Below are 13,842 nucleotides of genomic sequence, written 5' to 3' on the forward strand. Positions count from 1 at the left end.
AAGCCAGTGACTGAGTGGTAATGTGAGACACACCTCTGGTTAGTTTCACGATTTTAATGCTTTTGGGTTTTTTTAGTTTATTGGTTTTTGTCAACTGTTTTGTTAACACTGCTTTCAGGAGAGGGCTGGGGTTTATCTGCGTCTGCTTGTATATTATGGTAGCTAGCTACCATGATAGATAGATAGATAGATAGATAGATAGATAGATAGATAGATGCAACTCCAGCTTCATGCAGGTTGTTCAGAATCTCCCTGCTTCCTAAGAAGAGTATGGATGAGCTACTGCATCTTCTCTTGGATGTTGTGAATGTGCCGGCTTGCTCTGTCCAAAACATGCCATCTCACAACATGTCTTTCCATATTTCCAGCTGACTCTGTCACAGATAAAAGGCTTTGATTAAAAATCAGGGATCAGGCATAGAATAAATATTTGTGACTGACTTTAATGGGCTGAGGGGAGGTTGTTAAAAAACTTTTTCACTGCAGTTCCTGTTGCTCAGGTTAGCAGAAGGAACTTCCTCTGACATCCGGGCAGCAGGCAGGAGCATCTGTGCCTAAGGGCTTGGGGTGTGTTGCGGGGGAAGGGAGGAGGGAAATCTGGAACCCATAAGCTTCACTGATGTTTGCATTACCTTGCACTGTTGTATTGGTCTGTGCTTGGCCCCTCCCCCAGCCCTCCCTGCCCTATCAGCAAAGGACATCCACAAAGTTATTCAAATGTCCCTCCTCTCCTTAGCCCTCCCCCCCAAAAAACAAAAAACCCAAAAAACCACCCAGCTCCTTGAAGGTTGGGGAGGCTCCGAGACTTGAGGAAGTTTGGGAAGTCTGGCCAGTGGACACGTCAGGGCTGCATTCCCTGAGCTGGCTTTGTCTGCTTTCCAGGCTGCCTCTCCAGATGCACTGTGGCCTTTGCTGGCCCTCCATCCTGTGAGGTCCAAGGCCGCAGTGCCTGCCAGGTGGGAGAGACTCCTGGGCTGAAAGGGATCAGTTCTGAGAAGATGAAAGAGGAGAGCATGTGCCCAGACTCCCCCGAAGGCAGCCTGGTCACTAGTGAGGAGGAGGGCGAACGGCTTCACAAGAAATGCCTCCGCAAGCGCGGCCAGCTGGGCAAACCCATGGAGGATTGTGGTTCGCATTCTCCGCAGGGCAAGCGCAGCAAGCGCAGCCCCATTCCCCAGTCCTTCGAGGATGTGCATACTCAGCGGGTGATCGCCAACGTACGGGAGAGGCAGCGCACCCAGTCACTCAATGATGCCTTTGCCGAGTTGCGGAAGATCATTCCCACGCTGCCCTCCGACAAGCTCAGCAAGATCCAGACCCTCAAGCTGGCCGCTCGCTACATCGACTTCTTGTACCAGGTGCTGCAGAGTGATGAGCTGGACCACAAGATCACCAGCTGCAACTACCTGGCCCACGAGAGGCTCAGCTATGCCTTCTCTGTCTGGAGGATGGAAGGGGCTTGGTCCATGTCAGCATCTCACTGAGCCTGCAGGATCCAGCCAACAGGTATGTATAACAAACTTCCTGCTGCCCAGCTCCACTGAGAGCATTGTCTTTGAATCTCTCCCTCCTGCCTTCTCAGGGTACCTCCCCGGCTGTATTTGTAGCTTCTCCAGGGAAAATAAATGTCATCTCTCTCCCCGCACCCCGCCATGTGCAGTGTCTTTGAACAAACCCCAGACGTGCTACGACTCCTGTGCTCAGGCGAGGTAGCTGACCCCAAAGCGAACAGGATAGCTTTCATTGCCAAGCCGCCACTCACATTAATGGGACCTTGGAGGGATCTGAGCAGCAGAGCCCTAGAGCAACTGATTTAATTTACCAGAGACAATGGGGGTTTTTTTCTAAGGGCCAGTTAATGAAAGGTTTAAAACGAGAGTTTAAAATCAGATTTATCCTCCGATTGTAGCCTAAGAGTGTGGTTAAATCAGGAGCAGCACTACTGAAATCAATACACCAGTGTAAGAGAGAGCTGAATCAGGCCCAGCTACTGCACTGATCACCCCAAATGCAGCATTCTTATAAGATGCAGTCCCTGATTCTGATCTCATTGCACTGGTGTAAATCAGGAGTGACTCCACTGAAGTCAATGGAGTTGCACAGGGGCCAACGCCTGCAGAATCTGCCCTGTTACTCTCCTGGAGCACGGTTTAAAAGGGTAGAGAACAGTAACCTCCTCTGATCTGATGGGAGCTCACCCCAGCTGTAATATGCCAGGAATAACGTACACCGCGGAGGATGTGAGAAACATGGAGTTTCATACACACATTGCTGCAAACATTGCACTGAGTCTGGATCTTATATGCATTCCAGCCTCACGCAAATGCCATCCACGCACTCTCTGGGCTTCAGGCTCTGCCACTGGCTCTGCTCCTCTCAGCCACTGACAAATGAGAGAAAAGACCGACCAGTGATTTACTTATTTCTGGCAGCCAGGAGCTGCTGTGGGAGCAGAGAGAGTCCCATGAAATGGACAAAGGGACATGGGGAGGCCAGGGCAAGGAAGGGTGACAGCACAGCATCCACAGACCCATCCCAACCCCTTGCCATCGCTAAATATCTGAGATAACTGAGAAATAGTAAGAATAATTAAAGCCAACTCCTGGCCTTCCTCAGGCAAAGCACCAACTGCAGTCATCTGGGAAGGGAAGCAGCAGTCATCTCCTAGGATATAAACCTCTCTAGAACACAGGGCCATGGGCATTGCCAGACTGGATTCAACCCAAAGTCCATCTGGCCCAGTGTCCTGACTCCAACGTGCCCAGCACCAGATGCTGCTGAGGAAGGTGTAAGAATCCTGCCAGAGCAGATGTGCTCTCTAATAATTAGCTATTGGCTGAAGCCCCAAAACCCTTCCCAGATGTTGGGTAGCATTAATGACAAGAGCTCTGGATATTCTTATTATCCAGAGAAATGACAGTTCCCTTTTTCCAATCCTCCAAATGGAGGCGCATCCAGCTCACTGAAGCCCACCCCCATGGATCGGTCCAGGTCCTCTTTGCTGGACTCCCACCCTCATTGCTGTGGGCCTCATGCTGGGATCAATATGTCTGGCTTTCCTTGGATACTAACAGACAGGAGAGTGGAACATCTAGTTAATCAGCAACTGGCCGCTCTGGCTTGTGTCAGTCCGGCTCCTATGGCACACGCTGGTCTAGGCTGAGGCTGAGATCATGAGGAACATGTCAGTGTTATTTCTCCTCCCCCTGGGAGATGCAACCAAACTTCCTCAACATGCAAAAGACCCTTCTCCTTTGATTTTTATTTCTAGATATTAATTCTCTTATTAAGACCTGATCCAGCATGTCTCCTTACTCAAATACATGTCCTGAGGGCTGGATTCCCCTCTCAAGGCACCTCTTTCAACTAGGAGTAAATCCACTGAATTCAATGGAGTAGTTAGCTCACAATCAGGACCACAAGGGTGAGTGTGGGTGGGATCAGGCCCTTCACTGGTTTTAATTTAAATATGAAGCTACACATCCTTTTTTGTTAAACAAATATCAAAGTATCAGATCCAGCTAATGGAATCTGTGCCTGCTCCAGTGTGTATGAAATCCAAACACCACGGTCAAGCAATTATCCTTCCTCGGACTTTGTACCCAGAGTGATCTAAAATATGAGGCGAAAGAGAAGAGCTCAGTTCTGCAGGGACTAGCAGGGAGCTGGGAATATGGCCTCTGGTTAATGGCCTGCGGCTTGCTCACCCTCTCAGCTATGCCAGGAGATGGGGAAGCCTGACGCCCAAAACCTCTTTCTCTCTTGACCCACTGGAAGGTAGAGTCCCATGTCCCTCCCCCCTCCCTCCATTGTCAGTCTCTTCAGATCCTGGACTGGGCTCCCCGAAGGCAGGAGTTGGAGCCAGAGTTTTACTTTCTGAATTGAAACGAATCCCGGGTGATTCCTGGGAAGAGGTATCAGTAATCTGAGGCTTATGCAGCAGTGACCAGAACTCTCGGCCGTTCCATAGAGCACCCCTCTGACCACTTACCTCTGCACCTGCTGGGTTCTCAGTCATTGCTACAGGGACCACTCATTACTTAAGGGCTTTGGCTGTTAGGGCCAGAATTTCAAAGGTCTTTAGGTGCCCAAAGAAGCAGATTGGCACCTTGTGGGCTCTACAAAAACACCTAAGCACGTTCGCTGCTGAACTCCCACTGAAAGCAATTTTGGGGCCCAACTTAAGACATGGCTCCTCACTGCCTCACCTGGAGGTGCCAGTCACTCTGCAAATCAGTAGGGCCTAGCAGCTCAGAAACAGCACCTGAAATGTGGCCTTTGGCACCCCATTTCAACTGCTCTTTTTGCAAACCTGGGGTGAGTTGTCTCATAATGGGCACCAGTGAAAACTCGGTACCAAGAATCACAGGCAACTTCTGAACATTTATTATTAAATTGAGTATTTATTGGTCTGTTCCAATGTGCAGGGCTGGCTCCAGGGTTTTTGCCACCCCAAGCGGTGGGGGTGGGAGGGCGGGAGGCAGCAGCGATCGTGATCGGCAGCACTTCGGCAGCGGGTCCTTCCCTCTGAGAGGGACTGAGGGACCTGCCACCAAATTGCCGCCAAAGAGCCGAACGTGCCGCCCCTTCCCATTGACCGCCCCAGGCACCTTCTTTCTCTGCTGGTCCCTGGAGCTGGCCCTGCCAATGTGATGCCCAAAAGCTCGCTGCTCCCTTTTGCTTGGAAATCCCCTGAGCTCCATCCCTGACCTCAATTGCTGCCAGTCTCTGCGCTGTACTTGCCCAGTGCTTGGGTGCCCCTTGGCTCCATTTCTGTAGGACCTTCCTCTGTTTTCTCTGGATAGCAGTGCAGTTAGCAGGATTCCAGTGGGGATTTATCACCCCTCCCATGCACTGGGGTCTCGCAAATCACCATAGCGTTATATTTGCTCTTAGTCCTGCGCCAGTTCCTTCCACCGCAGCAGGGTCATGGCTTCACTGCATGTTCAGGCAGCAGATGCAATCACTGTTGGGCCTTTAATCAGGATTCATGGAAAGAGAAACCTCCTCGGGTCACACACTGTAAAGGCACCATTGTCATAAAATCTAAACAATCCAAACGAGAAATCAAAAATATTTTCAGGTTTTATGTCTACCCTCAGCCTCTGCTTTAGCCGCTCACTCACACGGGCGCGTGCACATGCACACACACACCCTGGCACCTGCCCTTCACCTCAGACCAATTTTTGTTATTTTACAATGATGTTTCCCTGTTGTTTAAAGATGTTTGTCTCTGTCATGTCGCTGTGATGCACTCAAACAACCGGGGAAGCATGGAAACAACCTGTCTCTGCACAGAATGCCGCTAAATGGACACAGCCAAACACTGAAAACTAGAGTTGTGAGGTGTGGATGCCCATGCAACTATAGTGGGTGAAATACAGTCAGATGACAGGATGCGGCTTTTCAGTTGACGGTGTTTCATTAAGTGTCCTTTATAGGGTCATTAACTATTAGGCCTAATTAGCACTGATTTACTGTGCAATCCCAGTGAAGTCAGTGCTGAAAGTGACTCTGCTAATGTAACACCAGGGCAAGGATGGTCCAGCAGTGTGGCTGCTGGAGGCAGCAGTTTAAACACTCAGCCAGAGAAGCCAGAAGGCGAGGTTTGCTCCTGTGAAGTTAATATGGACAGATCTGTTATTGCTCCAACTAGCCAGTGTAGCAGAACATTTATTAGTGGTGGGTTCGCAGAAAGCTAGCTCAGTCTCAGTCATCTACGGCTTGAGCAAAAGGCCTTTTGAGTCAATGCAAAGACACTATGACTTCACTGGGCTTTGGATCAAGCCACTAATGCCCTGCTTGCTTTGGGTTGTCTCTAGAGATGGAGAGCTTTCCCATGCTGTGTGCCTCAGCAGGACATCTGAGAATGAAAGTCCCTGGCATTAATGGCCACTTTTTGCAAATGCTGAGCCATGTGTCAGCATGAATGTAGGTGTCGGGCTTGCTAAGATGTGCAAGTCTGCGTCTGTTTCTGTGTGTGCATGTAGTTAAACTGGTCTGTGTTTGGCAGGGGTTTCGTTCCTGTGATAAACGGATGAGTGAAAGCCCCTTCAGTGAAATAACTCTTGTAAATATCCCCCCAGTCCTGTAAGTACAGAGCTAGTGGTGTTCTTAATAGTCCTGTTTCATATTCAGCCCAGATGGCTCCAAAATGCTTGCTAGAAACCCTGGTCTTTTTGTGATACATTGGTCTCCAAAATGGATGATTGTTTGTACTGTGCATTCCTGCCGCAATGATACCAACTGACAGCTCCAAGTTAGGCAGGGAAATAATGGACAGTGGAACTTCCAAGGTAGAGGGCAAAAGGAAGAAGCAGCAGCACTCAGGGAAATGCTCTTTAGTTACAAAGGCTGCATCTATCTTGCCAGGCAGTTAGTGAATGCAGTGTTTGCAGTGGGGCTGTCATTTCATGATGCAGAACAGCTAATGCCTACTGAGTTTGCAGCATACTTGTCTCCACTGGAACCTCGCCTGTTAAATATCAAAGGCCGCTGGAACAGTTGAGCGTGCATATATGCTTGTGAAGCAGGAGACATCACTGGGGGCGAGGAGGGAGCCCCTTGGCAAGAAAAGTTAATGTTTGAAATCCACCGAGCTCGCAATTTTCAGAAAAAAAAAATACAATCTTGAGCCCATTCAAACGGATACCTTGTTCTTCTTCCTGATGAGTGGGGAGAAAATGAAGGTATCACTCAAAATCTCCAAGGAAAACATTTCTGGAGCCGTTAAGGGTGATATTCTTTGACTGCCTTTAAATTGGCTCCCTGGATTCCATTTATTTTTACAATGTCCTTACACAGTCATCCAGTCTGAAAAGCCTCTGATGGAATTCAGCACTTGCCTTTTGAGGACTGGTGCCCTTAGTCGGGGTCTGCTCGGTAGGATAGTTATTTCCTTTCCCCCTATTTTATAACTAGGTCCTACAACATAATGCTAAAGCGTCAGGCAACAAAAGGGGAGATAAGCTCAGCCTAAGTGTTGCAGGAGGCTTCCTCCTCCAGATCCACGCCTGCTTAGGCAGCCGATTTGGGCTCAGGAAAAGGCAATGAGATCCTGCCAGTGGAAATCGTGCTATGGATCAGGGAAACAGAATCCTGTCCGATTGGTCCGGTTGGGTACATCAAAATTATAACAAAGAGAAAGAAAGAAAGAAAGAAAGAAAGAAAGAAAGAAAGAAAGAAAGAAAGAGTCTGTGGCAACAGTGTAATGCTATTCGGGGTAAACCACTGGGGTTACACTGCTGGAAGTGAGAGCCCCTCATACACTTTGTTCTTAAGTATGAAAGTTAAATGCTCCACAGGCTCTTCCCTATGTGAGAGGGGGCATCTGGGATGGGGTTAATCGGGCAGCCACAGGGGAAGAGTAGTGGAAAGTTGAGCTGGGGCTCTAGTGTCAAGTCCGTGTTGTTTGCCGTTCTGCCCTAGGATTCTCTCTTCTATCATGTCCCCAGCTGTGCTGGGAGTTTATGTGACTCCCCAGGCCCAGACTGGCCTGGCTTGGCTCCTACAGAGGATTCTGCTAAGCCCCCACTGCCCCAGAGGATCCATGGGGGATTTTTCTTTGCATGGCTCTAACCTTCAGTAACAGTCAGACATTAATAAGGACCTTTTTCTCTGGCTGGGCCAAAGCAGAACTCTCCAGGCAGGCAAGCAATGTCCTGTGGGTCCATAGCTGTCTGTCTACGTTGCTGTTTTTACAAGGCTGCCCATCACCATGGTGCTGCATTTCTCTGCACTTTTAACAAGCTCACTAGGCCACAGGAGCAGGGCCGGCTTTAGGCCTATTCCACCAATTCCCCCGAATCGAGCCCCGCGCCTAAGAGGGCCCTGTGCCCAGTGAGAATCTCTTCCCTGGCTAGAGGTACCTTTTTAATTTTTACTCACCTGGCGGTGCTTTGGGTCTTCAGCAGCACTTCAGCGGCGGGTCCTTCACTCTCTCCAGGCCTTCAACGGCACTTCAGCGACGAGTCCTTCGCTTACTCTGGGTCTTCGGCGACACTTCAGCAGCGGGTTCTTCAGCACCGCTGAAGACCTGGAGCGAGTGACGGACCCACTGCCGAAGTGCCGCCAAAGACTCAGAGCACCACCCGGTGAATAGAAGCCCCATGTGTTTTTTTACATGTGTTTTTTTTTTTAAGTCATCCCTGCCAGGGCCCCATCGAAACTGTTTGAATTGGGCTCCGCACTTCTTAAAGCCGGCCCTGCACAGGAGGTAGCAGAGAGGGGTCTGTTGATAGCAAATTCCTTCTGTAGCGATGTTTCAGTCTTATTGCTGCAGAAATATTAGAACAGAATTTCTGTGTGTTCTATTCTTCTACGTCTTTTGCTTCCTACAGTGCTGGCCCTGTAGGGTGCATGTTAAATATTGAATCATAGGACTGGAAGGGACCTTGAGAGGGCATCTAGGTGTCTCATGGCAGGACTAAGTGTTATCTGAGTATATCAAGGTGTAGAGCCTTGACTGCTGTTAATTATCAGTGCTTCCTTGACTTCAGTGGAGCTATGACAATTTACACCAGCTGTTGTTTTCCTCAGTTGGCTGTGCTGGGTCCAGACCTGGGTCTGCGCCTGTGCAGTGCTTTTCACTACCTAGCTTGGTTTTCCCTCTGCCCTTGGGTTTTGCAACTACATGTGTTATCTGATTTATGGGCAACTCCAGGCTGAGCATTGCCCAGGTGCATTGAGTGGCTGGCAGTGCCAGCCCAGGCAGCACTAGCCAACCCAAGGCTTGGGTGCAGGCATGGAACATTACCTGTCTCAAAGCTGTCTCCTATCATTGGGGCAGTAAGAAACCATCACTGGGCAAGTTTTCCTAACTGTTCAGGGCCCCAGCTGGGGTTTTCAGCAGAACCTCGTGCACTGGACACCAGAGATACCTCAGCTGCTTTGTTCCCCATGGCAGGTGGAAGGAGGGCTGGGGCAGGTGCTGTTTCATGCAGTCTCTGTTGCGAGGGGACTGCTCTGCTCCCTGTGCTTGCTGTGAGGAACAGCGCAGTGGGTTTAGTGACAGGGAGGCTCTCCTAACCGGTGACGGCTTCCTCCCTTGACAAGCATGGTGGCCCCTTGCTCTCATGCAGGGCACTGATGCTTTCACCTTAGCCTGCTCAGTTCGGTGGGCGGTGGTTTGTGGCTACAGCTGCGTCTGCCTCTGCCCCAAACGGGTCCTCGCAGGGTACGTCTACCTTGGAAGAAAAGACCTATGGCATGGCCCCTGCTGTGTCTCTAGGTCTAGGGGGGCTGTTACTGCAGTAGCCCTGGCGCCTAGGCCTAACCCAGCATCGGCACCAACCCGACTGTTGGACCAGCAGCAGGGCCCCAGGGGAGAGATCAACATATCAAGGATTTCCAGCATGGCTGCTGGGCTGCTGTCGACCATCTGACTGGACAAAAGGCTTGGGGGGATGCTCCCACAATGGGGGTTCAGTGACTGTTGAAGCGGCTCAAGGGGGCTTCTGTGTCCTGGTGGGTAGAGGAGAGCAGGGAAGAGCCCTGTAGCCTTGTGGGGCATTCCTGCTGTGTTCACACTTACTCTTTGCCCTCCTGGGTGTTGCTTCCTGCCCCTTCCTGACGTACACAGGTACACCCCCCACCCCCATCCCCATGCTGCATGGCCAGTGACCAGCCAAATACCCTGCAAAGCACCATGTGGGAATGGCTCTGTGTCCAGAGTTGGGGAGCAGCCAAGTTCCTATGAGCCACTGGAGTCTCCACCACAGTCCCTCTGATCCCCAGGGCCCTCGGCAGAGGGAGCTGACCTCAACATCCCTGCTAGGAAAACCCAGCAGAGTCACCTAAGACCTGGAGCCAACTTCTCTCCCTAGGGGAATGGATCTGATTTCAGCTGAATGTGGGGGTGCGTGTGTCCCCTCATTCTGGCCCCTGCACTGCATTCCCATCCTCTTGATGGATTATGAATACACAGCCAACAGGGATCAAAGAGATCTGGGCCTGAGAGAAAGAGCTCTTCTGGGAGGCACCAGGGAGCTCTGCGCTGGGACAATTCATTTGGCATTGCATCATTTTTTCCAGCTGGGTAAGAGGTACTGGGGGGCAGGGCACATCCCGAGTTGCTTGAGGGAGGGGAATAGCGAGCAATCACTGCACTGCATGTATGCGCATGTGGATTCATAGGTTCTAAGGCCAGAAGGGATCATTATGATCATCTAGTCTGACTTGCTGTTCACACAGGCCAGGGACCAGTCCCCAAATAATCCCTAGAGCAGCTTTTAGAAAAACTTCCAATTTGGATTTAAAATTTTTCGATGATGGAGTATCCACCATGATCCTTGGGAAGTTGTTCCAATGGTTAATTACTCTCGCTGTTAAAAATGTATGCCTTATTTCCAGTCTGAATGTGTCTGCCTTCAACTTCCAGTCACTGGATCACGTTAGACCTTTCCCTGCTAGACTGAAGAGCCCATTAACAAATATTTGTTCTCCGTGTAGATATGTACTGTAGAACTAATCACATCACCCCTTAACCTTCTCTTTGTCAAGCTAAATAGCTTGAGCTCTTTGAGTCTATCATTATAAGGCAGGTTTTCTAATCCTTTAATCATCGTATGGCTCTTCTCTGAACCCTCCAATTCATCAATATCCTTCCTGAATTTTGGGCACCAGAATTGGACACAATCTTCCCGCAGTGCCAGTGCCAAATACAGAGGTAAAATAACCTCTCTACTTTTATTCGAGTTTCCCTTGTTTATGCACCCAGGATCGCATTAACTCTTTTGGCCACAGCATTGCACTGGGAGCTCATGTTCAGCTGATTATCCACCATCCAGATCTTTTTCAGAGTCACTGCGTCCCAAAATAGAGGCCTCCATCTTATAAATACGGCCTGCAGTCTTTGGTCTCAGACGCAAACATTTACATTTAGCTGTATTGAACACACATCGTTTGCAAGTGGACTATTTAGATCAGTGACCGGCTCTCTTCATTAGTTACCACGCCCCCAATTTTTGTGTTACCTGCAAACTTTATCAGTGATCATTTTATGTTTTCTTCCAGGTCATTGATAAAAATGTTAAGTAGTTTAGGGCCATAACCAATTCCTGCAGGACTTTGCTGGAACCATATCCACTTGAAGATCCCCCATTTACAATTACATTTTGAGACCTATTTGTTAGTCAGTTTTAATCCATTTAATGTGGGCCTTGTTCATTTTATAACATTCTAGTTTTTTAATCCAAATGTTGTGCGGCACCAAGTCAAATGCTTTATGGACGTCTAAGTATATTACCACAACACTAGTACACTTTTGAGGAGCAGGCTGATTAGTAACCAATCACTGCCGATAATTAATAACAATTGTCCTTTTTGCAGCCCCTTCCCCTCAAAGCATTTTGCAAACACTCAGGAATGAGGCCTCTGGATACATTGTCCAAAAAAATGTGGCCCAGTCTTGCTGCGAGTTCCACGGTGCCTGTCCAAGCCTGGGGGAGGGGGGGTTCTTCCTTCTGCGCGCATGAGCAAAGTGCATTGAGGTCTCTGAGTGGAAGGGGCTGTAGAAACGCAAAGTGACCCTAGTGATGGAAAATTCCATTGCTCTGGTACCAAAGTCCTGTTGTGGGGGAAGCTGGGGCCAGTGCCAGGGAGGGCTGTGAATATGCTGTATTCAGTGGGGAGAGCAGTGCACCCCTCCTTCCCCTGCCCCCTCTTCCTCCCCGGGGCCTTTATTTGCACTTTGTATCAGCTGGAGCTTTTTCAGGGCATGTGCCTTCCTTCCTAGCTGTAATGAGTTGCAATCCTGAAGCCTCGAGCCATGGATGTGCGGATCACACATGGTCTGTGGTCTGACAGGCTGGGCCACAACCTTCCAGCCAGCAGCAGACGGAAGTGGATGGGTTTTGCTGCCATGGTTAGTTGGGAAGAGAGGAGTTCAGAACCACCACCCCCCGCCCCCCATGGCTTTGGAGTAGCTTAACAAACTCAGGGCTATTGTTGTCAACAACAGGGGCGCCTATAACTGTGGCCAGTTTCCAAAGCTCTTTTCTCTTCCTATCAGCATCGCCTCAGTCTTCTGCCAGCTACACTGCACCCCGCACTGATCTTGGCCAGGCGCTGGGAAAACTGGGAGATGCCACTGCTTGTGATTCTCATCATGGAGCAGCATGGCCTCTCCAACCATTACTGCCAGTGTACTCCCCTCTGACCGTCCATGTTCCCAGCTCGAGGAGGATTTGGGGATTCGAGGGCATCAAAGGGTCTAGAGGCAGGTTTTTCAGGGCTTGGCTAACTTCGCTGAAAGAAATGGCCTTCCCTGTTCCCTCTATGGGAGTTCCAGACAATAGTTTCAGTGACATCTTTTATCTTTTTAGTAAAGTGCACAGCATTTAACTCTGAGCTGTCCCCACGGGGTGGGGGTGAGGGGTGGGGGCTGGGTGGCAGGGAGGGAAGCACCAATACAGAGCAGGAAGGCAAGTACTTAACACTGGTCAGGATTAAAGTTAAAACACAGATAAAATTACACAGCCTTGCCCTAGTGATCAATAAAATATCCACTGGTTTATGATCCCTGCAAGGAATCTGGCTCTTAGGATTTCAGCTGCATCCATTTAAACCCAAAGGAATGTCTTTGAAACTAGTCAATGTTTCATATCTGAATGGCGTGGAAAGGGCCCTGGGATCTGACAGAGAGTGACTGAGCTCCATTAATAAAGATTTTTGCATTTAATTTCCTTTAAAAAAAGTAGGGAGGTGAGAAGCAAAAAATGTTGAATGAGCCATTAACATGTCTGAATAACTGTGGGGTGATTGTTAGCCAGTCCCTCTTATCTGCAGGAGGTGTTACCTTTAATAGCTCTCTAGTCACACCCAGCATCTAACACAGTCGCGTTGCATCCTGTTAGTTTTTGACTAGCATCATGAATGGGTGTTTACTGCTGGCACTGCAATAGCTCCTAGAGGGTCCATTGGGCTGGGCATTCTGTTGCCACTCAGTGGGGTTGTCCCATGCCTTGAAGACTTGCTGTCTAAATAGGTGAGTCAAACAAGGCAAGGATTTTGAGTATTTGTGGATTGTTATCCCTAGTCACAGACAGGGAGCTGAGGTCCAGAGATTCCAGATAAAGTGATTGGCTCAAAGTCACCCACAGAGCCATGGCAGAGCCAGGACCTGAACTCACATTCGAGTCCCAGGCCAATGCTCAGTGAGCCCTGCTGTCACCAGTCCAATAGCCCCCAGGAGTCCTTTTTTCAATTTGGGTGCTTGCCGTGACTCCACATTGATTTTCAGAGGCCCTGGGTCTTCACAGCTCCCAGCTAGAATCAGTGGGAGGGGAAAGTGCTCTGCTCCCCAGCATCTTGCAGAATTCTGGCCCTTCATGCATCCCACTCTAGTGAGCCTTGGTGCAACCTTGCATGAACCCGCACAGGAAACTAGGAGAAAGCACCCCTCCCCCCCCTTGGGAGCAGCTGGTATCATGTGCTGGGAATCGGCCGCCTCTGCCTCCAGGCATGTGTGTTCTTGGAGACTGAATGCTGGAATTCTCCCCCGGAAGCTGGACAAGCCACGGTTGTGAAAGAGAGCCGCCCAAGTACAGCCCTCACCCTGGCATGGACACTGGTATTTGGCCTGGCAACCCGCACTGACTTCTCACCGATAGGGCTGTGGGTGCTCAGTCCCTCTGAAGGTCAGACTGCTTTTGTGTGTGTGTGTGGGGGGGGGGGGGTCCAAGACTGTTATTCTTCCTGAGTTGTGTAGGGTTAGTGCTTGCAGGCCCCAAGCAAGGGCTGGGCACCACACAAACGAAGGGTGAGGATATTGACCTCAGTATTTATACGTGGTCACTTTTCCTAAGAGATGCAATTGCTCACTGCATGAAATAAAGATTAAAA

At 49.7% G+C, this 13,842-nt stretch overlaps 1 protein-coding gene across 1 annotated transcript; it reads left to right on the forward strand.

Moving 5' to 3' along the window:
* The first annotated feature begins 998 nt into the window (after positions 1 to 998).
* Positions 999 to 1,484, forward strand: LOC116826940 (twist-related protein 2-like). Its single transcript, XM_032783995.1, has one exon. The coding sequence runs from the start codon at positions 999 to 1,001 to the stop codon at positions 1,482 to 1,484; it is 486 nt and encodes a 161-aa protein (XP_032639886.1).
* The last annotated feature ends 12,358 nt before the right edge of the window (positions 1,485 to 13,842 follow it).

Source organism: Chelonoidis abingdonii, chromosome 26 (genome assembly GCF_003597395.2).
Source record: "Chelonoidis abingdonii isolate Lonesome George chromosome 26, CheloAbing_2.0, whole genome shotgun sequence".
In the NCBI taxonomy this organism is placed as follows: Eukaryota; Metazoa; Chordata; order Testudines; family Testudinidae; genus Chelonoidis; species Chelonoidis abingdonii.